Source organism: Mirounga angustirostris, unplaced genomic scaffold (assembly GCF_029215605.1).
Source record: "Mirounga angustirostris isolate CCGP_5_RB_7025 unplaced genomic scaffold, mMirAng1.0.hap1 SCAF_13, whole genome shotgun sequence".
Taxonomy (NCBI): Eukaryota; Metazoa; Chordata; class Mammalia; order Carnivora; family Phocidae; genus Mirounga; species Mirounga angustirostris.
In genome coordinates, this window is record NW_026991721.1 from 65,664,921 (window position 1) to 65,692,773 (window position 27,853).

General features: G+C 37.2%; 1 protein-coding gene across 5 annotated transcripts in view; it reads right to left on the reverse strand.

Annotated features, from left to right (window-relative positions):
- BTBD10 (BTB domain containing 10) overlaps positions 1-25,812 on the reverse strand; it is a 75,909-nt gene extending 50,097 nt beyond the window's left edge. Inside the window, exons 1-3 of one of the 5 annotated variants that reach the window (XM_064577116.1) lie at positions 25,195-25,383; positions 23,498-23,667; positions 5,080-5,237 (exon numbers count right to left, since the gene is read on the reverse strand). In XM_064577116.1, the coding sequence (XP_064433186.1) occupies positions 5,080-5,180 (101 nt within the window). In that variant the 5' untranslated portion in view covers positions 5,181-5,237; positions 23,498-23,667; positions 25,195-25,383. Of the gene's footprint in view, positions 1-173; positions 314-5,079; positions 5,238-23,497; positions 23,668-25,194; positions 25,384-25,788 lie in introns of those variants that run through there. The other 4 variants (XM_064577115.1, XM_064577113.1, XM_064577117.1 and 1 more) reach the window with 4 other exon arrangements.
- Between the last annotated feature and the right edge of the window lie 2,041 nt (positions 25,813-27,853).

The following is a 27,853-nucleotide window of genomic DNA, read 5'->3' on the forward strand; positions in this document are numbered from 1 at the left end:
TATTTTAAATAACTTGCCATTTAGCTGACAATCAAGATATATGATCTTTTTCATCCAGAAAAGTAAATGATCATAATGAAACAAAGGCCAAACATATCTTTCTCAATCTCTCTCATATTCATAGATGTATAGAATTATAACCCAGTGATATCATGTAATAAATGAATACACACCTTACTTTAGCATATGCCAAGGTAGACACACAAAAACAAGAAAAAAATTCTGAGATCAGAGTATAAAGGGACTCTGCTTTTTCAAACAATGCAGCACTGAAAGCCAGATCAGCATCCTTGGGCATTACTAGGAAACTTTAGCACATCTGATATTTCCATCATCTTCAAGATTCCTCTGAACAATCAGAAAATTTCCCAATCTCCCCCTACCTCCCCTGTCCATAGACTTCCTCTAGCTTTCCTCCCTCTACTGTGTAATAATGCTATTGCGGTTATTTAGGCTGTAAATGTTCAGAGATACAACCCCCTCTATATATTAATTCAGTTCATTTTCTCACAGACACTGACTCAGCCGTGGGTTGTGCAGCACTGACGTTTCTAACCAAACAGCATCGTGTGAGCTGTGATCATCCCATTTCTCCATCTCTGTGCAGCGATTGGATATTGTAATTGATAGACAGGCTGAAGAAAACTCAGGAGATGAGGGCTTAGTGATATGTAGCTATGTTGCCAAATGCCATCTGTAATGCTAATTCTAGCTGTGCCAGCCTGCCAGGTTTTGGAAAACTAGGATACAGCTAACTTTCTTTTTTTCCTTTCAATATTTTATTGTGTACCCATTCTAGGCAGTAAAGCTTCTCTTTAAAACCAAAGAAAAAAATATTGTACTTTAAGAATCCATTCAAGAACTATTCTTTAAAGCAACCAAACTTTTCTATTTCTAAACTACTGCTGGGACTACGAAGTGACTTAAAAAGGAAACTGTAAAGCTCAGTCTTCACGCAGTCTCAGAAGAAAGGAGCATGCGTACTTACTTGTATGTGGGAATGAAACCTTGCGGCAAAGTCTGATATTGAATGTATGATGCGTTTATCTTTAGTAACCTGAGCAGACTGCAGATCTGAGTTTTAAATAGTTGTATTCAACCCAATTCAAATATTCAGGAGCTTTTAAGCATATTGTCAATCTAGCCATTTTGATGTTAGTTGTACAGAAAAGGTGCTTTCTTTTTCCCTTTTTAAGTAGCAAAAACTCTTATAATTTATAATTTAAAGAAAGTTGTTGCAATTCAGGCCGAACCACTTCAACTGAAATGATATTTAACCTCTTAGCAAACTACAAACTCCTCTATACAAGTATTAACTATACAACTACTTAGAAAGAAACAAAGTTCAGTAAATTTTTAACTAATTTATTTGTATGCACTGGCTTATTAAGCCATAGGGAACACAGGCACCCTGAAGTCCATCCATGTTGAGATTAGCTTCCTTGTCTTGTCTTTTATATCACAGTACTATACCTACCAAATCTACATTCAAAAAAAATTGAGAAAAGAAAGTACCTTAAAGTTTATTAGATGGAAATGAAACGTTAGCAATGCCCACCAAACCCTCAAACCTCAATGGTAAGTACATATATATAGTAACTATTATTATCATTTTTAGAATTCAAGAAGTTTAGTTTTATCCTTGCCAGTAAAGTGGGAGGAAAAAAAATAATCAAAGAAAAAAAATCTGAAAATGCAGGCAATTCCAAAATGTGAATAGAACAAAATATAAATTTATACAAGACAACTTTTTAAAATTATGCACAAAAACTGAACCAATAAAATATGCTTCTCTCTTTACTGCTAAAGACTAAATGTCTGTGTCCTCCCAAAATTCATATATTGAAATGTATTCCCCCAATGTGATGGTAGTTGGAGGTGAGGAGGTAATTAGGTCTTGAGGGCAAAGCCCTCATGAACTGGATTAGTACTTTATTTAAAAAGACCCCAGAGAGATCGCTAGCCCCTTCACCATGTGAAGACACAGCAAAAAGATAGTTGTCTGAACAAGGAAGCAAGCCCTTACCATGTTATCAAATGTGCCAGTACCCTGAACTTGGACTCTCTAGCCTCCAGAACCATGTGAAATAAATTTGTTTATAAGCCACCCAATCTATGGTATTCTGTTATAGCAGCCTCAACAGATTGAGACATTTGCTTTTTATAAATTTAAATCCCCAACTCTGTTTGAGGTGGCAATGTGCCCACCTCATTTCTTAGCCTCTAAGACCCAGAGAGGACCATATGACATAGTTCTAGCAATGATTTATAAGCAGATGCCTGCTGGAAATTTCTGAGAAAATTTAATTCCCTAATATAAATGAAACCCCTTTCCCACTGTCCCCTTCTCCCTTCTACCTCATTCTTGTCTGGAAGGTGGACATGATGGCTGGAGCTACAGTAAGCCATCCTGTGACCATGAGAAAAAGCCAAGAAAATCAGAAATTTTTGATCCTAACAACCTTAAGCCACTAAATCCACATCAGGCATTACCTATCTGTGAACTTACATACAAGAAAAATAAACCTCTAACTTAAGCCAGTGTTTAGTCTGGCTTTCTTTTGCTCAAATATCCCTAAATAAAATACACAAGATCCAAAAAAAGGATGAGTAGGGAGAAGCAGAGATGAAACACAACTAGCCATGTGAGCTGATATAACTTAAAGCTGAAAGATGGGTACAGAGGTATTATAACCTCTGTATTATACCTGTTTTCTCTACTTTATTTGTATTTAAAATATACCATAATAAGTTACTGCAAATGTTAAAAATAAAAAGAATGAGAAACTTGTTTATAAATTTTAGGTTTGCCATTGAGAAACTGCATGGTCTTGGGCTAGTTTATTAACCTCATTTTTTTTTCATATGTCAATTGGGGAAAGTAATACTATTCATAGAGCTCCACCTTCAAATCTAGTCAAGGTTATCTCCAGAAAGTCCCTGGCAGGAATGTCCATCAATCTACCTAATCATTCAAGGATTAGCTCAAGTCTCATTATTACTCTGTTGATACTGATTCCTTCTTTGAACTCTAATTTTACTACAACTCACTACCACAGTTTGGTGCCCTGTTGTCCTCTAATTGTTCCGTAAGTGGATTTTAAGCATTCCATGATGGTACCCTGACAAAAACTTCTGAATCTCTCCTGAACTGAGTGCAGTATCTCAACAACACTTGTTGGTTGTTAGTTTTTAAAACTTCCCAATTATTTTAGTATCAACTCAAAGAATACCATTTTTTAAAAGTCAAATTGCATATATTTTTAAAGTATGCTCAGTGCATAAGAACAAAAGGTCTCTAAAAATAAGCTGTTTTCCCTTGGGCAGAATTTCCATGAATGAGGTTAAAATAAGCTCAAAGGGGGCGCCTGGGTGGCTCAGTCGGTTAAGCGGTTAAACGTCTGCCTTCAGCTCAGGTCATGATCTCAGCGTCCTGGGATCAATACTCATGGGGGGGCTCCCCTCTCTGCTCAGGAGGGAGCCGGCTTCTCCCACTCCCTCTGCCTTCCGCTCCCCCCTGCTTGTGCTCTCTGTCAAATAAATAAAATAAAATAAAATAAAAAACTAAGGATTTCATGGTCTTTCCATTAAAAACAAATAATGTACTGGTATTTATTTTCTATTTCTCTTTAATATTTTTCATTTAAACAACCAATCTACGGTCTACCTGAGGAGAGCACCAAAAAGTTACTGATGTTATAGATATTAGGAAGAGCTATGATGTTTGTTATTTTTGAAATGAAACAACAGGAATGAAAAAGTACTATTAGTTTTCCTTATTGATGCAGTTAGCTTTTATAAAGCAAACAACAGCTTATTTTGACCTTTCATCTCTTCATTTATAATACAGTACTGTACATTGGCAGAAAAATATTAAGAACTAAGAGGGATAACATAGAATTAGCCTGGAAAAATGTATACAACATAGCAGATAAAAATATCCCACACTTAATGAGATAAAACTAGTATCTCTTTAATCTCAAAGACAAAATAATTACCCATATAATAAGCAGGATGGAGAAAAAGTACTAGAGCACCAGCTAAAGCACACATACACACACACCACAAAAATGAACAAATAAACCAAAAACATTCATATCATTGTTGTGCACTTATAAATTAATAAGTCAACTTAACTTTTTCACTCTAGACCTCACTACATTAAAAGTCCACAATAAAGATAGACATCTTGTCAGGAGACTTAAAAAGTACCAGTTACTCATACTTTCTAGCTGTAGTATATAGTTTAAGAGTACCTGAATTATTTCTTTAAAATTACAAAAAGGATTTCAGTATCACAGCATGTTTTAATTTAATTTTTTTTTTAAGAAAACTGGTAACAGTTATCAGTGATTAGGAGAATTTTACACTCAAGTAAGTTAAATGTTTGATAATATCCCCTAAGTAAATATTTACAAAAGCACAATACTCTATGAAAACATGCTTACATACCTGTAATGTGTAAGGTTTATGAGCTGCTAATTAACACCTTAAAATATCAAATCATAAAGCATTCTAAATGAGGTATTCCTCATTAAGTCACGGAGTACAAAATGAAAGCTTTACATATACAAATGGGCAGAAATTTTTGAGATGAATTTCATTTAATGCATCAAACTTTAAATGAACAAGTAGAATCATTGCAGAAAGACTGATATTACCATTAGTATTAGGATGACAAGACAGTATGACATAGCCTGTAAATTATTATGTATAATCTACACACACAATGTGTTTAGAACACAAAATAAATTCTGATTAGAGAGTTTTAAATACAAAGAACTAACCTGTCTTGCAAGAGTTCACAGTCTAATTACAGCATTTATTCATGGGGTCAACTAAGGAGATTTTAACATTATTCAGAAACAGAAACAAAAATTCAAATAATTACAAATATAAAAAGATTAAAAAGAAATGTTTCTGTAAAAGTTTTTTAAGGAGAAATGCAAACATCCATTATTTTTTGTAAACCAGCCCCCATCCTCTGACAGGACTTGCCACAACCAAATGCAGTTTGATTCTTTATAAAAGTCAATTTTATCAGAGCTTTGATATGTGAAATACATATTTTCTACCTACCTTGAATGTTTATAAAGTTTACGAGGTCTACTATGCAATTTCCGATCCCAATTCTCTGGATCACTGGAGTTACTGTCATAAGGATGAGGCCGTCCTGCCATCCCACTTCAAGCTTCCTCACACTACTGCTCTGAAAGCACATATGTAGCACCCATAACCTACATAAAAGAGTAGTGTTGACCTTTAAATCTATTCCACGTAAAATAAAATAGTCAAGAATTTTACATACTTTGACATTACTGTGACATATTTTTAAAGTGATGAACAGGATTATAAAATACTAGACATAAAAAATGCCACAAATGAGATTAAAATAAACACCAGAAGTCTTTTTAGGTACTTTTCATTTGATTCTTCTATTAAATCTGCTACTCTCTATGCAACAGTTTAATAGAGTGCCATTTATATTTAAATATCCTTAACTGCCATCTGGGTATCTCATGCTTCCAAATATTAATATTGAACCAAAAAAGGCAAAACAATTCCACAGAATTATTCTTTCAGACAAAATTTCACCTGGAATACATTTAATTACTAAAAGTTTTAAGATGCTTAACAAAGCATCTAGTAAAACCAAGTAACAAAGTTATTTCTTTAATCAAGTTAAAAGACCCTGAATAGAAACTTAGTGTGGGCTTAAAAATAAAAGAATGTAACATCATGATGTTTCCTTACATTGTAATTACCACAAAAATATTGTATTGATCTGATTCATATACTTCATGACTTTTCATATGTGAGACTTGTGACTATTATTTCTATTATAGTCATAAAATTATAAGAAAACTAACAGCTTTACAGAATACCTGAACTAAGTATTTTGAAGTATATTTCACTATCCAATTTAATCTTCACAATCACCTTATAATCCCCACAAACAGAAAACAGTCTCAGTAGTTTAGTAACTTTGTCAATGGTCACAATGTTGGCAAATGGCAGGATTATAAAGAACAATGAGAATTTATAATACAGAATGAAGTCTTGATCTTGAAAAATGCTCAGGCTGGAATATTTTGTTTGGAAATAGTAGATCAAATTTGATGTTCAGAGACTGCAAACACCAAAAGAAAAACCAAATGAGGTGAAACAATTAGAAAAAAGCTCTATAATTTGTACCAGAGCCCAGGTTTCCTGACACCCACTCTGTATGCTTTCTATACACTTTTCTAAGATGGATTTGATAGAGGGAAGGGTGGGGGAGTTATGCATAAAAGTCAAAAGGAATCCAGAACTGGGAAAATTCTATACTTACTGAGTTTCATAAAAAATTCCAGTACAATCTCACAAAAAATGTCAAAGGTAAACTTATTAAAATTGTGAGTTTATCTCAGAGCTCATAAAAAAGAAATACTTCCATAAAGAATAACATAATAAAAAAATATTTCCACTTTAGAGAAACTGTTTTGCTATTTGATAATTTTTTCTTCATAGTTAATTAGTACTTTCTTTCCAAAAACAACTGAAAATCTTACAATAGGGGCGCCTGGGTGGCTCATTTGTTAAGCTTCTGCCTTCGGCTCAGGTCATGGTCCCAGGGTCCTGGGATCAAGCCCCACATCGGGCTCCTTGCTCGGCGGGGAGCCTGCTTCTCCCTCTCCCACTCCCCCTGCTTGTGTTCCCTCTCTCGCTGTCTCTCTCCCTCTCTCTGTCAAATAAATAAAATCTTTAAAAAAAAAAAAAAGAAAGAAAATCTTACGATAAGTGAACACTTTAATATAATAAATATATAAATATATAAGGTCAATGGTCTATCAAAATAATAGAAAAGGGGGGCACCTGGCTGGCTCAATTGGAAGAGCATGAGACTCTTGATCTCGGGGTCATGAGTTAGAGCCCCACACTGGGTGTACAGATTACTTAAATAAATAAATAAACTTAAAAAAAACCCCAAAAAACAGAAAAGGGGAAGGGGAAGAACAGTACAATGGCTAACTCAAATTGCCAGCAAATGCCACACAGTTTATTTGCCGAATGCTCCTGAAAAAGGAGACCTGTTTCTTTAAGGATCACTGAGTAATTAAAAATCAATCAGATATCAGATAAACATAAAAACTATAAAATTATTTTAAAAACAAAAAATCTCAATCTCACTTGTTTTTAATTATAAAAATTAAAATGTATTTACTAAAAAAAGAAACTCTTTAGACGTCCAAGTCGGGGCGCCTGAGTAGCTCAGTTGGTTTAAGCATCTGCCTACGGTTCAGGTCATGATCCCAGGGTCCTGGGAAGGAGCCCTGCATCAGGCTCCCTACTCAGTGGGAAGGCTGCTTCTCCCTCTCCCACTGCCCCCCCCCCCACCCCACACCCTTGCTTGTATTCCCTCTCTCACCCTGTCTCTCTCTGTTAAATAAATAAATAAAAATCTTAAAAAAAAAAAAAAGAAAGAAAGAAAAATTGATAAAAAGGAAAAAAAAATGTAGAGAGGCTTAGCAGGTGTAGAATGAGATTTAGAACATTTTTTCCTTACTTTATAGGTCTTCCAGTAAGCTATTTCAGGAATTAACATTTCTTTACAAGAGCATTTTATCTCCTCCTAACCCTTAACTATTGTAAGACACACCTCTATGGATATCCAAAGATGTCCACTGAGAGAAGAATGATCCTAAACCATAGGAGGAAGTGACTAAAACATACAACCACAAAGAATGCATAAGGTAAATTCAGATCCACATTTTCCAGCATTTTACAATGGGTAGCATGTATCTAGCAGAAAGGAAATACCAGTATGTCTTACTAATCAATCCTATTAAAATTAATAAGCATGTATTTTACAGCTAGACACAAGAAAGTAAAGAATTTCAGATGAAAGCTATCAAAAAGGTCAACTGGAAAATCATATTTACATTTCATTTGTCATTAAAACTCGGATATCACCATGTGAAAGACTTCTCCCCAATCCTTACTCCCAATAGTCATGGCTACAAACATGCTAAAAACAAGTGAAATTCAAGTTGAGATACCTGGAAAAAATATTCCTGTGTTTGCCTACATGTGCTCCTATTATTTTCAAATGTTATCAACAAGCTACAGATAAAACTGCAAATAGATAAAAGGCAAATGTCACACATTATATACTATTTTGAAATGTCTAATAATCTTTTTTTTTTTTTTTTGGTGCAATATGGTGGTTTTATTAAAGCCTGGCGACAGGACCCGTGGGCAGAAAGAGCTGCTCCCGGGGCGCCTGGGTGGCTCAGTTGGTTAAGCGACTGCCTTCGGCTCAGGTCATGATCCTGGAGTCCCTGGATCGAGTCCCGCATCGGGCTCCCTGCTCGGCAGGCAGTCTGCTTCTCCCTCTGACCCTCCTCCCTCTCATGCTCTCTGTCTCTCATTCTCTCTGTCTCAAATAAATAATAAAATCTTTAAAAAAAAAAAAAAAAAAAAGAGCTGCTCCTGAAATGTCTAATAATCTATCTTAACCAATCTCTGCACCATAGTTGGTAACATTATATTTTATTTCATTCATTCATTCAAGAACTCATGGAACACCAAATACAGTTACTAATCTATTTTAAGATGCTAAAGTAAGTTGGACATTGTTCCTGTACTCCAAAACTCACCCTAGTAAGGTAAAAAAGCTTCAGTTAAAGGCTCCGTATACCACTTACTCCTGTGTCTCTCTCCTACCTGCATAGTTGTTGCACTATTACCCCAACTTTCCATGCCCATTAAAGTCTGGGCGTTCTTCAGGATTCCATCATCATTTGCTGGGTCCAGGGGGACAGCAGACAAAACCATGAGGACCAAACCCTTGGGAACACCAGATTTTATACACTACCTACACTCTGTTTTCATGATCTCTACCTGAATTCTTCAATAAGCACCCCAAATTCAACAATGTCAGGCTCTATCTTGGCTTCCCACATCAGCCAGTGTCATCTCTATTCACTAAGAACCCTGAAGTCATCCTTGACTTACTTCCCAACATCAAGTCTACTTCAAAACTTTCTTTTGATTCCTTCTGTCCCTTTTTTTTTCTTTCTTTCTTTTTTTAAGATTTTATTTACCCATCTGACAGGGAGAGCATAAGCAGGGGGAGCGGGAGAGGCAGGCTCCCCGCCCAACAAGGAGCCGGATGTGGGGCTTAATCCCTAGACCCTGGGATCACCACCTGAGCCAAAGGCAGATGCTTAACCAACTAAGCCACCCAGGCGCCCCTCTCCCTTTTCATTCATAAGGCTGCTGCCTTCATTAAAACTTTAACATCTATCTGGGTGCCTGGGTGGCTCAGTTGTTAAGTGTCTGCCTTCGGCTCAGGTCATGATCCCAGGGTCCTGGGACCAAACCTCGTGTCAGGCTCCCTGCTGAGTGCGGAGTCTGCTTCTCCTTCTCCCTCTCCCCTCCCCCCCACTTGTGTGTGCGCGTGCATGCTCGCTCTCACTCTCTCTCAAATAAATAAATAATCTTTAAAAAGAATAAGATAAAATATGACTCTTGGCTCCCCAATGTCTACTTCATACAAGGCAAACTAAAGTTTATTATTGTATGGATTTTGTAATCATCAAAAAAATAATTACTGGACTACCGGAAACAAAAGTTCTTATAAAACATGTCACAGTTCATTGCTACTTTTAGGTATGACAGAAATAATCTAAATTCTAAATACTTTAGAAATAATCTGTACAGAGGCTGGAACAACTTGGCCTATTGGCTAGGGACATGCATTCAGGAGACTGCCAAAAGCTAGGAAAAAGGCAATTGATAACTTCTCTTCTCTTGGATATTACCATCTAAAAAAGGGCGGATGGGGGAATAGAATCTTCAGGACTACAATAAATAAATAAGCGGCCTTTGGGATATTATTTCCAGGTAGTATTAATTAATGGCAATGATCCATAGAAGGATTTTTTTTAAAGGGTAGCATATAGAAACTATTTATTCCGTCTTTACTATGTATCAATGAGCTAGGAAGTTTAATTTTCTCCTTTTTAAAGCTCGCAACAACCTAATATTATAATCCTGTTTCACAGATGAGGAGATTTTAGAGCTAAGATTAGAATCGTCTAACAGAAAGCCCATGTTCTTTCCAATGTAGCAAGCTAGGTACACAGAAATTCATATGTTTGCTCCTATTGCCAGCAGATTTCTTTTTTTTTTTTTTTTTTAACTTCGGCCATCTTTGGCTTTGTCCATCCTATTGAGATCTCACTCTAACTAGTGTCATTACATGAGAACTTTCCTATTAAAATAAAATTGTTTTTCTCTCTCAAACTTTGCAAACAAAGTAATTCTTCAAGTGTGGTGGTTACTGGAGAGAAAGACCTGATAGGTAAGAGGGACAACAATGAAAAGAATAAAATCACAGAGTGATGCCAGGGCTAGGAGCCAAGGACTGCCTTCAGCTGCACAGAAAGCCAAATATGCAGAAGATATTTCAACTACATCAAGAAGTGAAGAGGCTGGAGAGAGTGAATACTGCTACAGATAATTGTGAAAGAAAAAGAAGAGGTGGAAGCAACTTTCAAAAGAAAAGTACACCAGAGGGGTGAAAAGAAACGTCCTGCAAAGGCAGCCAAGTGAGTGATCATGTGAGCCCCTTGCAGATAACAATGATTTATATCTGGATAAAATATTTTTAAAACTACAGGTTAAAAGCACTGGCAAATGTCCCAAAGCACAAAGTAGTGAAAGAAGAGCGTATTCTGAAAGGGAACAGAATTGTGAGTTCAGAGGGAAGTTTTTATGCTAAGTGCCCTTCCCACGCCCTACAAATATGGCGAAGGAAACCAGACAGCATACAGCTCAAAGTAGTAGAGAAGACACTTCAGAGCTGGAAGTGCAGCTGGAAATTTAAGTCAGATATACTGGGAATGAAAGAACCACACAGAGGTACTGACCCAAAATCTGAGCATAAAGTCTCCTCAGCTAAATTAGACGCGTATGAAAGGGAGACCCCAGGTAGCCTCTGCAGTAAAATAGAGGCATTTACCCTTGAAACTGCAAGGCATAAGATCTATGAGTTTGATGCTTTTTAAACTGAGTGCATTCCCCAACCATACACAGCCCAAGCAGCAGAAAGTTGAAGGCCTTACTAGCTTAGGGTGTCAGGCAGAGGAGCTGGAAATTAAGAGGGAATACCCAGAAGTAGAGGAACCACACAGAGGGTGAGCTCCAAAATGTGAATGTAATCTCAGCCCAAATTTTTGGCTAACCACCAAATTACACAGGTGGAAGAGAACTTTCCTCCATCCACTCCCAAGAGACCAAACTGAAAAACAAGTAGCTGGAAGAAGTAAGAACTGAACACAGATAATCAGCTAGTATACACTGCTTGGGAAAGAATGTTTGCAGATTGAGTCCAGGCAAGTTAATGGACCACTAGAACAAAAAAAATCAATGCTCATGAGAACATTACAATGCCCTGGTTTCAGCCAAAAATTATGAGATGCAAAGAAATAATAAAGTAAAAAGGCAATCAATAGAAAATGACTCCAAGTAGGTCCAGGTTTAGGATTTAGCAAATGATGACTTCAAACCTTACATGTAAACAATTAAGGGAATATATTCAAAGAACTAAAATAAGAAGGGGGTCTTAGTGACCGGCAGACAGGGAATCTCAATAGAGAAGTGAAAAACTATCAAAAAATGAAAAATTCAGCTCTAGCTGAAAAGAGCAAGAACTAAAATGAAAATTGCAATTAGGGGCGCCCGGGTGGCTCAGTCGTTAGGCGTCTGCCTTTGGCTCAGGTCATGATTCCAGGGTCCTGGGATCGAGCCCCGCATCAGGCTCCCTGCTCGGCGGGAAGCCTGCTTCTCCCTCTCCCACTCCCCCTGCTTGTGTTCCCTCTCTCGCTGTGTCTCTCTCTGTCAAATAAATAAAAAAATCTTAAAAAAAAAAAAAGATTAAAAAAAAAAAGAAAATTGCAATTAGATGGGCACAGTAGCAGACAAGATGAGAAAAAAAAAATAAGGGAACTTGAAAACAGATTAGTAGAAGTTATCCAATCCAAAGAATACAGAGAAAGACTGAGGAAAAAAAATGAACGTATCTGTAGACACAGGTAGGACAGCATCTAATGATACATTTTGGTAATTGGAGTTACTACTGATACACTCAACAAAATGGAATTTCAAAAGCATTATGGTAAGCTAAAAAAGACAGTCTCAAAGGTTGCATACAGATGATTCCATTTCTATAACATTCTCAGAAAGATAGGGATATAGAACAGAACAGCCAAGGACAGCACAATTTAATTTTGGGGTGGGGGGGCTGATGGAACTGTTCTATATCTGGATTGTGGTGGTGGTAGTTATGCAACTATATGCCTTTGTCAAAATTTTTAAAGCCTGGGGGCACCTTGGGTGGCTCAGGCAGTTAAGCATCCAACTCTTGATACCAACTCAGGTCTTAATCTCAGGGTTGTGAGTTAAAGAAAAACAAAATTCATAAGACCTATACACCAGAGAATTTTACTGGATGTAAATTTACAAAGAAATTTAGAAAGAAAAAAAACAAGTAGAGATGGTTAATACTTGTAATTATCAAACATACTAGGATGACATATTTAAACCCATTTTTAATCAAAAAACGTAAATCCTATTGCCCCCATTACCATCCCAAGGATACTTAATAGCTATCTTCCCACTGCCATAAGATATACATAAACTTTTGATAATGAAAACTGGTGGGAACTTTTCTACTTCTGCCACAATAGTAAGTGATTAAGACAAAAAGGTTCTGGAATCAGATACAACTAGTTGTATGATTTTGTATAAGCTTCTTAACCTCCAAGCCCTCAATTTCCTTAAATGTGAAGAAAACAACACAGTTCTCATTACCATTATTTTATCTATTACCTATAACTGCCAATCAAATTGTTTTAAAAAATAGATGGGTCAGGAAACCTTATATAATAACATAGTGCTGGGGACATTGCTGACTTTCTCTAGTAGACTACTGAATCAGAATTTGCATAATATTTCACTAGCTCATTCATGACTTTCTATTTGCCTTTTGAGATCACAGAAGACAATGAGAATTCCTAGGTAGTTGCTCAACATTTATTGAGCACCTATAATGTATTAGATGGTTGGAATAAAAAAGATGAATATGGTATCATCCATGTCCTGGTTCCAAACAAACAAACTCAAAATAATCACAACATATGAGTAGGGGATGAATGATTAGGTATCATATTTCTACTCATTTTGAATTTTCTTAATTTCTCCAGGGAACTGACCCTCCCTGTTCTACTTAACATCAAAAATACCTTAGAAAGGGGCGCCTGGGTGGTGCAGTCAGTCCAACGCCCAACTCTTGGTTTCGGCTCAGGTAATGATCTCGGGGCATGAGATCGAGCCTCATGTAGGGCTCCAAGCTGGGCGTGAAGTCTACTTAAAATTCTCTCTCTCCCTCTGCCCCTCCCTCTCTCTCTCTAAAAAACAAAACAAAAGAAACAAAAAAAACCCTTAGACTATTCAGGGTCATCAAAGAGCTATGTATTGACACAACTGCTGATAACGGTTTTAAGAACTAAATCAAAACCTTATGTCATTAAAGTACTTAAATGAAAACAATTATTTCATTGTTAGCTTAAAAGTAAAAGTAAGGCAAGTAAATAAAGTTGAGAACTTTATTCAGGATATTTTTATACTAGATTATATGTGACTAAATTTTGTGTAACTAGTTCCATGATATCAAATTTAATTGATTTATGTTTTCATTCAAAATCTATTCATTAATGGGGCGCTTCTGTGGCTCAGTCATTAAGCGTCTGCCTTTGGCTCAGGTCATGATCCCAGGGTCCTGGGATCGAGCCGCATCAGGCTCCCTGCTCCGCAGGAAGCCTGCTTCTCCCTCTCCCACTCCCCCTGCTTGTGTTCCCTCTCTCGCCGCCTCTCTCTCTAATAAACAAATAAAATCTTAAAAAAAAAAAAAATCTATTCATTAAGTACTTAGCACCTCTTCAGGCATTTTGCTAACTGCTAGAGATACTCACAGATTTAATAAAATTGCACGGAACTCCCATTAAAAGTAGGGAACTTTGTCTTTCCTTAAAGGGCTTCCTTATCTAATCCCACCAAAATCTGACTTCCAAAGTCAACTCACATTCAGCCCTTGATCTTCCAGAGGTGACCCCGAGATAAAATCTCTGAGATAACTAACTTTATAGAATTTCTATTCAAATTTTGCTGACTTCTTATTCAAGGCATTAACACTTCAAGAAATGTTTCATTTTTTAGTTTTATCCCATCTTAAACAGATCAATAAATGTTTGAAAATCTTTCCATATGTTACCCATTTTCTAATTACCTGCATTATATGGATAGCACTGTAAAGAATTAGATGCTGTTTACAGTATTAAATTCTTAAAACTCACTAAAAGACATGATTTTTTTATATTCTAAAAAAAATCTTGTTTTGTTTTCTGTGCGTACGTTCCTTTTTCCTTTTCTTCTATGACCAAATTTTGCCTTCAAAACTGGAAGCATCTTAATTGAAACAAATCACCTTGAGATAAAATTTAATATAAGGCAAATGTCCAATAAGTTGATGAAGTGCCTAAAACAAAGGAGATTACATTCAACTCCTAAGAACCGGCATCCTTTAAACAAAGTCAGACTCAAACAATGTTTTCTTTTTTCCTACATTACCCCTTAAACAGAATTTTATTTTATTTTTAAAGATTTTATTTATTTATTTGACAGAGAGAGACACAGAGAGAGAGGGAACACAAGCAGGGGGAGTGGGAGAGGGAGAAGCAGGCTTCCGGCGGAGCAGGGAGCCCGATGTGATGCGGGGCTTGATTCCAGGACCCTGGGATCATGACCTGAGCCAAAGGCAGACGCTTAACAGACTGAGCCACCCAGGCACCCCTTAAACAGAATTTTAAACAGTGTTTTCTTCTTTTTTACTCTGTGAGGCTTTTAAAATAAGTTACATATTTTCTTTATATAACCTTTATTATGCTGTTCCATTTTGCCCTTTTCATTATTCCCATAACCTTCTGTTCCTTTCAGATTTTTGCTTGTTTATCTGCCATCAATTCAATAGGCCAGAAAAGACCCTAAGTATGATCCAAGTTCTAGACTACAGTGCTATCCAACAGAACTTTGTGTTATAATGAAAATGTTTTATTTTTGCACTGTCCGAAAAGTAGCCATTAGCCATATGTGGTTACTAAGCACTTAGAATGTACTACAACTGAGAAAATTTTTTATTTTCCATTTTAATTAATCTAAATTTAAAGAGCAGTATGTAGCTAGTTAACTACCATATATGCCAGCACAGTTGGAAGCTGAATATCGGCGCCTCCCCCTGCCAAAAAAGTTATTTTCCTCTAAATGGAATCTTTTATTAGATTAAGGAATCTAAAATTTGCCTTGAGACAAAATACCTGCACACACATACACACACACTATTTATCTTTGTGTCTAATATTACAGGTAGTGTTCAACTTAAATAAAATAAAAATTATTTTCTTATATTCAGAGATCATTAAGGCTTATTTCAAAAACTAAAAGTTGGTTGTACTTGTATATGAATAGACAAACCAACAGAAGAGAAGGTTCAGAAATAAATCCCTAAAACATAAGAAAATTTGATATATGATAAAGAAGTAGTTTCTCGAATCACTTGAAAAGACAGACACTAATAAGTGGTATCGGGACAAATGGATAAACGAACATTTGTGAAAACATAAACCTGAATCCACACCTCACAAATACTAGGATAAACTCCAAAAAAATCAGCTATCTAAATGTAAAAGTTGAAATCATACAATATTGCAAAAAACAGCAGAAATAACAAAACTTAAATACTTTTTACTATATAAAGAACTCTTTAAAAAGACAGAGAAAAAAAAAAAAAAAAGATAAGCTCCCTCCTCCAAAATAGAGGATTCACAAAAGACGTGGGAAATTCTCAGAAAAAATAAAGGCAAATGGCCTTAAATCTATGAAAGTATGTTCAACCTAACTCATAAAAGAAATGCAAGATAACACTTCCAATTTTGACCACTGGGGAGAACCAGATATTCTCTGCATTCTCATACACTGCTAATGAAAAACAATGATATAACCCCATGGGGAGTAATTTTGCAATATCTAAATTATACAAATGTTTACCAGCCCCACTTGTAAGAATCTATCCTGAAGATAAACTCCACAAATACTAATCAAAATATTCAAAATATATTCACTGTGGCCTTATTTGTAATGGCAAAAGACTAAAAACAGTCTGAATGTGCATCAGCAAAGGCTAAATGAATAAAATGTGGTACATCTACACAATGAAATACTAAACATATATAAAAAAGAATAAGGGGGGTGGGCGCCTGGGTGGCTCAGTCCTTAAGTGTCTGCCTTCAGCTCAGGTCATGATCCCAGGGTCCTGGGATCAAGCCCCGCATCGGGCTCCCTGCTTCTCCCTCTCCCACTCCCCCTGCTTGTGTTCCCTCTCTCGCTGTCTCTCTGTCAAATAAATAAATAAAATCTTTAAAAAATTAAAAAATTAAAAAAATAAATAAAAATAAAAAAGAATAAGGGAGAGGCCCCTGAGTGGCTCAGTCTGTTAAACATCTGGCTCTTGATTTTGGCTCAGGTCATGGTCTCAGGGTCATGAAAGTGAGCCCTGCTTCAGGCTCCAAGCTGGGCGTGAAGCCTGCTTAAGATTCTTTCTCTCTCCCTCTCCCATTGCCAGGGCCCTCCCCCCTCACTGGTGCACGCTATCTCTAAAAAAACAAAACAAATAAGAGAGATTCCCATGTGCCATTATGGATTAATATCCAAGATATATTGTTAAGTGGGGGAAAAAAAACGAGTGAAGAACAAGTAGTACACAGTTACCTTTTGTGAATAAATAAATATAAATATATATACACACATAAATACGAATATATTTGTTTATTTTTGCAAGAATAATTCTAGAAGGATAACCAAGACACTAATAGAAATGGTTATCTACATGGAATGGGGTGAAACCAATACAGATGTAAGCAAAACTTGTGAGTATTCTTTTTATATAGTTTTGATATTTGAACCATGTATTTATATATTCTAAATAAATAATTAAAAGGCCTACTACTACCATGTTCAAAAATGCACCATTTAATGTTTCTTTGGCTTTATTTAAATAAATGGTAGATGTCCATTATAAATGTAATTGCAGATTTAGTAGCAATAAAAAGGATTGCCATGTCACTCAAATTCATTCACCTCTTATTAAATACCTCCATCTAGAATAGTAAGTGATAACCAAGACATATCAAAATGGGTTCTTGAAAGAAAAAGACAAAGCCATCCTCCTTGGGGAAGTTTACCAGACCGGTGGTAGATTAAATACGTTTCAGCATTAAGTGAACTCTAGCAAAATATCTAGTGAGATTTTTCAAGTAGGATTGAGGCACAGGGTCTTCTAGATACACCTAATTCAGGGAACCTTGGATAAAAAGTTGGATTTTCATATATATTATCTATGCTAATCCGCATATCAATCCTCTAAGACACAAGAGATGTCTTTTTAAAAAATTGAGAAATTGGCTTAGGCTTAAAGGGATTATGTTATTTACCTAATGTCATATAGCGAATAAATAAACCAAGACATAGATACACATCTCTGTAGTCAAAATCAGTGTTTTTTCCACCATACTATATACAGTCTCTCAAATTTAATATACAACCCATCAAAATGCTATACCCAGAAAATAAAAGTTAGTGGTAGCATTTCAAATCACTAAGAGAAAGATAGCTGGGTTATAGACAGATTCAAGGTTAGATAGGTTCTAAAAAAATTATTTGAGAAGATCCTTTCCTTCTTCATGTTTTATCTCTCCCAAATTCCACATTAAAAACTTCACAGTACAGGGCGCCTGGGTGGCTCAGTCGGTTAAGCAACTGCCTTCGGCTCAGGTCATGGTCCTGGAGTCCCGGGATCAAGTCCCGCATCGGGCTCCCTGCTCAGCGGGGAGTCTGCTTCTCCCTCTGACCCTCCTCCCTCTCGTGCTCTCTGTCTCTCATTCTCTCTCTCGCAAATAAATAAATAAAATCTTTAAAAAAAAAAAAAAAAACTTCACAGTACAACATAAAACCATAAAAAAAAAATCAAGGAGAAAATATAAGTGAATAATTATCTGACTCTCAGAATAAGGAATTTCTAAGCCTCAAATCAAAGAAAAACACCATCAAGACAGAGTGCTAGTCTGTGAAACAGGAATGTGCTGCCAGCCAATTTATGCTAACATTCTCAACAAAAACTGGTGAAAACTTCATTAGAGATCAGAATTAGGACTGTACACAGGCTTCAAGAAGCATTAGGTTAGACCACATAAAAACTCAAATAAATAAAATAGAAATGAAAACCTATAAGAAGTTTTACAATACAAAATAAAGAATTAAAATCTTAAATATATAAGAATATTTATATATCCATATTAAAATACCTCAACACTATGGGCAAAGTTCATGAACTAGCAATTTATAAAAAAAAAATATGAGTGGCCAAAAAAGGTGAAAAGCAGAAATATTCAACCTCAGTAGTAATATAAGAAACCCAAGTTAAATCTGAGATCTTTAACCTATCAAATTGTCAAAGGTTTGTTGATTGGTTGGTTTTAATGACAACCAGTGATGGCTGAAGTATAGAGAAAATGACTACTCAAGTTCGTGGGAATATAAATTGTAAAACTTGCAAGGTATCATACATTTTGGCACAAGAACCCCTATTTTTAACCTTATCCTAAAAAATATGTTCATCAAAGCATTTCTGATAGAAGGGGAGTGAAAAGAGTAAAGAAATGTTAATTTTTAAATCTATGTATCTGTTTTATCATTCAAATTTTCTTTTACTTTCTCAAAATAAAAATTTGAAGTCACTACAATACAGAATGATCCCAATTTGGGGGGGGGGATGGAAGCAATCATCATTGGGCCATGGGATTACAGTGTCATTTTTTTCTTCCTTGCTCTTTGCTTAATGTCCCAAATTGCATGCAATGCATTATACTTTTATAGTCAGAAAGAAATTACTCCAAAAAATATATTTTTAGAAGTAATTTTCAAAGTATTCTTACAATTTCAAAACCAACAAGTGTTCAAGACTGCTGTTAAATAATATCATTCACTGATTGATGAATGATACATGAAAGCAATGATCAAAGATGTCACAACACTTTTCTTCTAAAATATGACTTTCTCCCTTAATGTTTTGAGTTCAATTAACAGTTGCATATATATATATATATATACATGAATATAAATAATGTATTTATACTGTCTTACCAGTAAGATATATACTAAACAAAAAAATGGTAATGAAAAAGAGATTATTTTAAATATATATAAATAGAAGTTCTATTTATTCCTTCAAATGGCACAACAAATAAGTTTTCCATACACTCCCAGAAGTACATACAGCCCATTAGGGAGATAACTGAAATAAACCACTCAGAATCAGGAGACTTGCAGATCTATATTCTATTTTCAGCTTCCCTACTACCAGCCAGTAACTTCTATCAAAATCAGGTAAGAGGGTTTAATCTGCTCTTCCAAAAATTAGAGTATTAATGATTTAAAGTACTTTGTGTATTACGGTTTTATAATTCCACTACTTTCTAATAACTTGACATTCTTTTTCAAAAGAGAAACTCCGGCAATTTGGAATACTCAGTAAGAAGGAAACAATAGTGCCCCACAGTTACCATCTTACAGGAACTTTTTTTTAATTTTTTTATTGTTATGTTAATCACCATACATTACATCATTAGTTTTTGATGTAGTGTTCCATGATTCATTGTTTGTGCATAACACCCAGTGCTCCATGCAGAACGTGCCCTCTTTAATACCCATCACCAGGCTAACCCATCCTCCCACCCCCCTCCCCTCTAGAACCCTCAGTTTGTTTTTCAGAGTCCATCGTCTCTCGTGGTTCGTCTCCCCCTCCGATTTCCCCCCCTTCATTCTTCCCCTCCTGCTATCTTCTTCTTCTTCTTTTTTTTTTTTTTAACATATATTGCATTATTCTTATAGGAACTTCTTTAAGAAAACTCTAACAAATGAGGAACCAAAAGGACAGAGCAGATTGTGTTTGCTCTCTAGATGTGAGAAAAATCAAATTCAATCTTGCATTCCATAAAGCACACTGCCCTGAATGAAATAATTACCTTTAAAATAATACAGCACTATTTGTATGACCATTCAAGAATAAGAAAATTATAAAAATATTTTGTTGCATAATTTTGCACCTGAAATCTCAGATTCACATTCTGAGGTATGTGAACTTTAAAACTTATTTTTAAGGTGAGATTTAATGTAATCTACAAATAGTAAACATAGGATAATTTCCTACTTACCTGCTATAACAGTAACAGTCAAAGAAACAAAAGGGAAACAATCCAAATAAAAATAATTTTATATTTAGAAGTAAATAACAGTATCCTAATAGATGATTTTTAAAATGCGAAACCATCTCTCCAATGTACTCTCCCTTCCCTTTTTGCTACTATTCTACCTGGCATTCAAATTACATAGAATACCAGCTATCAGTCAATGGATGCCAACATGAAAAGCAAGAAAAAGAGCTTTCTATTGTTCAGTGTTGACTAGAATAAAGAAAAAGAAAAAAACATTTCTAATTCCTAGTGGAAGTGTCATATGGCAAGGCTGTAAGTAGCCATTTGAACCTGTTTCCCTCCAAAAGAGACAGCTGGATGTAAAAGTAAATTTACCTGATGGGTGTGTTTCCAGATCACTGGCTATTTTCTGAGCATAAACACAGAACAAAGTGCTAATAAGTGATATTCACTTTACTATTTACATAGCACTTTTACATATTTTATTTCACTCTCAAACTCATGACAATTGTGCTCTCTCTCCATTTTTCATGTAAGAAAACAAAGGTTCATAGAGGTTAAGTAACCTCACAGAGCTAACATTTGGCTTTAAATCCAGATCTAAATGATCCCAACTAGGGTATTACAAGCAGAGAAGTATGTTTACAATTTAAAATGACCTCAGAAAAGTGTTATTTATACTTTCTAATCAAGTACTTCAGTGATTCACTCTGAGACTCCTCCCCATCCAAAGACTAAATGTTAATTTCAATTTGTGACCCAAAATATTAATAGATAATTCATTTCAACTATAAAGACAAAAATAAGTGCCAGATATTTTACATTTTCAAACAGAAAAATATAAACTAGTAATTAAGAGCAAAGAAAGATGCTTTGACAGGCAAAGCTATCTTTTAGCATCTTACTGATCTCTGGCAATCTACATAAGGCCACATATTCCACATAAAATCTTTCTTCTTTTATGATCAAGCTCATGCTGTTTCTAGTACTCAGCTCACTGTATTGCCATCGTCTACGACTAACATCTACTAACCTCTTAAACCTCTCCCAGGGAGGATCTCTGAATTCTGACTGCCTTCCATCTCTGTGCTCTGGATTGCAACCTGCTTAGCAAGACGTGTGTTTCAAGGATGCCGAAGTAAACCAGAGCAAGCCAGAGGAGGAGAAATGTAACATCAGCTTGAACCCTAGCAAACATTCTATCCAAAAGAGGAAAAAAAAATCTTAAATAATGCTTCCTCCATTAACGAATACCCCTAAGTATCTCTTCCTCCCTTACTGTGGGCTCATAACCAAGCAAAGAAACAAAACACAGGAGTCAAATAAAGATAAAAATACAGCTAAAACCAGTGGCCAAAAAAGCTTCCTATTACTTCAAACATAAATTAAACTTACTTAGATTTGTAGATATTCCATTTCCTTTTCCCTCACAGGGCCCAGCCTGCTCAGATAAATCTACCATACAGACAAATAGAAAATGTATATCCTAAGAACTTGGAGTTCCAAAAACAGAACCAGAAAGCACTGAGCAAAAACACACTCAATCCCTTCTCACTTCACCTAATGCTTTCTTGGGAAGGCACTTGGGGGTAAAAAACAAAAAAAAGGGGAGGGGGGCGGCTAGCACTTCAAAGAGTAACTTTACAAGTCATGGTAGAAACATGGGGATGGAAAAATGATGTTTCCCCCTTCAACAAACATAATCTCCACAAGTATACAACAGATTCTTCAGAATGATTTTAAAACTCTCAAACAGCAACACCTCACAAACATAATTCACATCTCCTGTTTCACTTCCTATACTATAGAGAGGAGGAGGGACTGGATGAAGAGATAATAGACTAGTTTGACCTGAGAAGACTGGGTTAAAAGGAAGAAAATCAAGTCTGCAAACTACCCAAGAGGTCCTCATGAAAAACCAATATTCTCTGTAGTCTTTGTATGAGTTATGGTAAATTTAGCTGTAAAAGGTAGAGCTCTTTGTAAAACTGCACAGTAGATGAAAGGGTACTTCACCATTTTATCTTCCTTTTCAAAACTCTCTCCCTCACCTAGCCTCCTCTCTCACCCTCATCCCCTGCAAAGACTCCCCACCTTGCCTTCAATATGCCTAAGGTCCACTTCTTTCTTGGTCTGACCTCTAAACTCCATTCCCCTCAGTCCAACTAAGTATGAATCAGATTATGTGATTAAAGTATTTCCCACTAATGGGTAAATGTGCTTTAATCCATGGGATTCAATTCTACAAATATCACTAAGCTCTATGTGTAATGCACTGTGCTTAGTCCAAATAACTATTCTTACAAGAAAAACTAGTTAAATCAATTTTTTAATATACAATGTAAAGAAGAGGAACATGAGTCTTCACACTCTCCCCATCCCATTTCTTTCTATCACCCCATCTGCCAGGAACAGAACCCAAAAAACTAATATTGCTTCCAGTAAAAGTCAATGACTGGGAAGACAATGTGGGATGGCAGAGCAACCAATAAACATTCAAAACTACAGATGACTTATAGAGGGTCTCCTGAATTTAATTTCACATATTAACTGCAAGTACAGTAAGGGGCCTCTTGGTGAATCAATTTCCTTACAAGATACCTATAAATTAGCTTTGCTCAGCTTATTATTAGTTATTAAACCATAAATACTGAGAAGTTTCTTCTTTGGTTGTTTCCATAGTTAAAACATTAAAAAAGTACCAATTCCATTTGCCAGACTATACTTCAAGGCTGTTAAATTTGGCTATTAAACTTATCTACTGTTTTCAATTTGACATTTTTCTCAAATCCTCCTAGGTTTGAAATTCCAAACTAATTGGCATATTTGCTTTAAATCTTTTTTTTTTTCCAGTTGTAAAATTTATTAATTCTAACCTATAACAGAAGTCCAAAACTGGAAAGCAGGATGCAACTACTGATAGACTTGGGTTTGGTTGGGCCACATTAAGTTATTTTTAATTGTTTTAAGTAGTTGTCAATATTTTTAACAATCAAGAGACTACAAGTAAAAATCTAGATTTCCTGTGTTCTATTAAGAAGGCTGAAAATTTAGCCAAGGAACCATGACTTAAAAAAAAAAAAAAAAAAAGAAGGCTGAAAACTAGGCCCGCATTCATGTATGGCACTTACCAGGTGGACGTGATAACCAGATGTCCCTCTAAGATAAAGCATAAACTCTCTAGTGCAGTTCACTCATTTTCATCTGCCTAGTACCTGAAGGCATGTGAATTTGCTATTCATAACATATTCCTACGAAAGGTGCATATTTTCCAGCTCACTCTCACACTTCACCACGTCACCTAAACGTAAAAAACCACAAAGCAGATCTTGCTGGTTTGCAACTCAATAATAAAAATTTTTCACAAGGCTTAGAAGAAAGGGTAAGAAAGAAAAAAATTCAGACTGGTGAAGGGTGACATAAAGGTAAAAAGCCAATCTGAAAGCTTTTCTGGGAGTGAGAAAAAAAAAGATGAAAAAAACTCAAAAACACTGAGACACTAAAAACCTTCCTGATTGAGCACTATGTTAACTCCATGGTTCCTTACCACACTCCATGCTTCAGATTCTCCCCCTCTTAACTTTCTCTTTATATATAACAATAGTAGATAGGTCAAACTCTGAGAAATTTTGGGAAATTTATAAAACATATTTACACCTTCAAAAATAATTCTCACGCACTTTTTAGGTCTTAATCACCATCAAGTCCTTTCCCAAATATTTTCTACCGCTTCCCACTTTACATTCAAATGACAACTGCAGTCCTCATTTTTCAAGGCTTGGACTTCAGTCCTGGACCGTGTCTCCAGCACAGAAACTTTTTTTTGGTCCTTATGGTTGCATTCTCCATTAGACCTCTTATTCCAATCTCTACAGTCTATTTCATTCAAAATTTATCTTTAATCCCCTTTCTAAAAATTCTTGGTTAAATCTGTGTGGGGGGGAGTGGGGAATGCCTAATTGTCCAAATAAAATCAATATACTGGGTTGTTTCACTGAGATTCATTTAAACAAAAAGCATGAAGACTCTTAAAGATTAAGAAATTTTAAATTAATTTTTATATGCTAAGTGCACCAAGAGACAAGTTAAGTCAGGCTCTGGCTTTAGCAAGTGTGGATTAGTGACTTTTCATCATGGACTCTAAATACTGACAACTACTGTACGAAACCTACGAGACCCAAGGATGGTCTCCTTGCCCCCACACTAACAAATTACCAAATGATGTCTCGTCTCCCCGCACCCCGTTAACGAGGAAAAAGGGTGTTAGGGGATTTGCATCTGAAGAAGAAAAAAATAGGCAGCTTTTCTGTGCAGGTTTTGGGAAAACAAAGCTTTACCATACGTGATACTGTTAACAGCATAAAACCACGCAGCACATGACTGGAGTCTCACTCCTCTTCACCCAAAGGGAGACTACCTGCTACTCTATCCCCTATTGTGATGCGCCCTCCTGAGGATGTCGCTACGTTAGCCCAGCGGTGACAGAAAAAGGGGCGGGGCACGGGGTAGCTCAGCCCTGGGAAGGAGGGATGAGGAGGGTATCGCCTTCATCCCCGAGGAAAGGCCTCGGGACTCCCAACCCAAAAACAGCATCCAGAAAACCCAAGTCCCACCCCTGCCTCTCCGAATCGGGTGCCGGCTGCCGGAGCCCAGAACCCCACCCACGGTCTCCTAGCAGGGTCTGGGACGTCCGCCCAGACCACCACCACAGCAGCCCGGCGCTCAAGCCCAGCTTCGCCCTCCGCCCCCTTCCTCCTTCGCCCAGCCAAGCCCAGCCTCCGGCGCCGCCCCCACCGAGTTCCCCCGCTGAGACCAGTCACCCTCGAACCTGCAGTCCCTCTTGAGTGTCCACGGAGGGCCTAGGCAAAGGCGGGGGCAAGGGACACCTCCGTTTCCTCCTCAATTGGATCCCTCCGGAGGTGTCTGTGGCGGCGCCCAGTCAAGCGGCTGCGGCTAGCAGAGCCGCCCGGGCGGGTTACAGGCCGACTCTTAAGCTTCTTCTCGCGAGAGCCCGGAGTCCGAAGAGGCGAGGCTAGCCGTATTCTCGCGAGAATGGCGGCTAGACGCCCGGGAGTGGGCGGGGCGCTAAGGGTGTGGGCAATTGAGGGAGCGGCAGCTTGGGGTGGGCTTTGTGCCTGGGGGTTCGGGTCTCAGAGTGCCGGGCGCCTACTCTCACAGACGTTAGCCTGGGGTTGAAGGCGATCCTGAAGTCTGAGTGGCTGCGAGCAGAGTTACCCTCAAACCTTTGAGTCCCACGTTTTTCCTTCGACTTCCTGTCACCGTTAGAAAAAAACGGACAGCGTCTCCAGCCCAGAGTTAGAGAAATAGCTCTGGGACCCTGAGTGCTCAGGGAAAAGGTTTCCCTCAATTGAGCAAACTCCGAAATCGCCACTGCGGGCTCAGCTGGCGGCTGTTAACCCACCTGGATCCGTGACAGGCAGTCGTCCGGAGGCCGGGTGTCCGCGGCTGTTTGTTTTTAAAAGCTGGCTTGGCGGGAACCGGGGTGCCAGCTGAAACTCCAGCAGTTGGGCCGCCTAGCCCACGTCGAGAGGAACCTGGGTCGCATGTTGCTCCTGTGCGCAGAAGGTCGCCAATTAACAGAGTTCCAGTCATCCAACTTACCTGAGCCTACCATGTGTCAAACGCTGGACGATCCGCCCCGGGTGGGGAATAAGAGGCGGTCTCCGCTCTCCAAGCTCACACCGTGGGGGCGAGACCAGCCCGAAAATGTAAACCCACTATACTCATAAAAACCGGGTTGCTCGCAGTGAACTGCAGGAGCAGAGAGGGAGCTCTGCCTGCCATGTTGAGGAAAGCCTCCACCAGCGGGTGACATTTGAGTTGAATCTGGGATGAGTAAGAGTTCCCCAGTTTTGGGAAGAGCAGGAGGGGCGTTGCAAGCAGAGGACGCAAAGAGGAAGAGGACCTGGTTTGAGTAATTTGGTATGAGAACAGATCTTGCGGAAAGAACTTTGTTGAAAAACTTGTAATCATTGTTTATTTCGGAAGAGAAAAAGACTCTCAGTCTCCCACATGTGATAACCGAAGTGTTTTCCAAACCCAGGTTTATGCTAAGGAGATGAGTTTTGCCGTACAGTACAGGATAGTGACTATCTTCTTCCTCGTCTAAGTACACTCACGTATCAGAGACGTAAGGGAAACGGAGGTTATTATCATAGTATGCCAAATTATTATTGCCAACATTCTGCTAAATTGGAAATTCCCAATAATCTTTGCAGATTTCTAAGAAGAGTGATCTAACAGAATTTTTGTAATACAAGGACTCTCAGGGAGAAACTTCAGAAAAATCCTCAGGCAACAAAACAACAAAAACTTAACCAATCTTGATTTATTGTCAAAATTGTCTTCTGTAAGCTAAAATCAAATGAGGTAATTCTATAGTCCAAGGTAGGTTTAGAGAGGTCTGTCAAACAGTAATCATTTCCCTATAGCAAAATAGAAGTTATAATTTCCTACAGAAAGTCTCTGGTATTCTATAGAGTTTCCACCAATTTCCCTTTAGACACACTATTTTCATATTTATGATATATATTTATATCTACAGTAGTTTCATTTGGCTCACTCTATCCTCCCTACAAATAAGCCCAACACTTAATAGGAAAACAAACAGTAGTTTTAACCTTGCTGTGGGTCAATCAGGTGTTCGGCTTAGCATAATTCACAAGTTCTAGTCCAAGTTCCAGAAAATCTCCAGGAAACATTGGAAGAATTATGTCAGCAAAGATTTTAGATGAAATATGGAAACTCTGTTCCATACTGGAATCAAAACATTTTACCTTGATTTGAGAGGCCTATAGTTCATTTCATTCGGTTATTTGAAGGAAGGAAAGAAGGAAGGAAGGAGGGGAAGAAGCAAGGAAGTCTAAAAATCTAATAAAGCTAACACCATCATTTGCTTAAAAAAAGTTAACCTATCAAATATTACTATGGGAAGCATTGGTAGCATATATATGTCTAAATAGGTAATGCCATTGATTCAGATCATCACAAACTGCACAATCATTTGTAAATGTTACCTGACTGAATGAGGTAAGATTCAGACTCCTAATGAAAATCTTCTACAATATCAATTGCAATATGCACCAAAAAGATTACAAATAAAGAGAAGTTTTATTTTTTTTTTTAAGATTTTATTTGTTTGAGAGGAGAGACAGAGAGAACCTGAGCTGGGGTGGGGGGGGTGGGGGAGGTGCTGGAGAGGGAGGACAAGCAGACTCTTCATCAAGCAGGGAGCCTGATGCAGGGCTTGATCCCAGGACCCTGAGATCATGACCTGAGCCAAAGGCAGACACTTAACAGACTGTGCCACCCAGGTGCCCCTAAAGAGAAGTTTTATACAGACGCAATGAACAAATAAGTTCCTTTGGTTGTATTATTTTACCTTGTAACATGCTAAGACAAGATTATTTAGAGAAGAAGATAGACTTCTAGTTGAATACTTGCTCAACAAATTAATGATAAGCCAC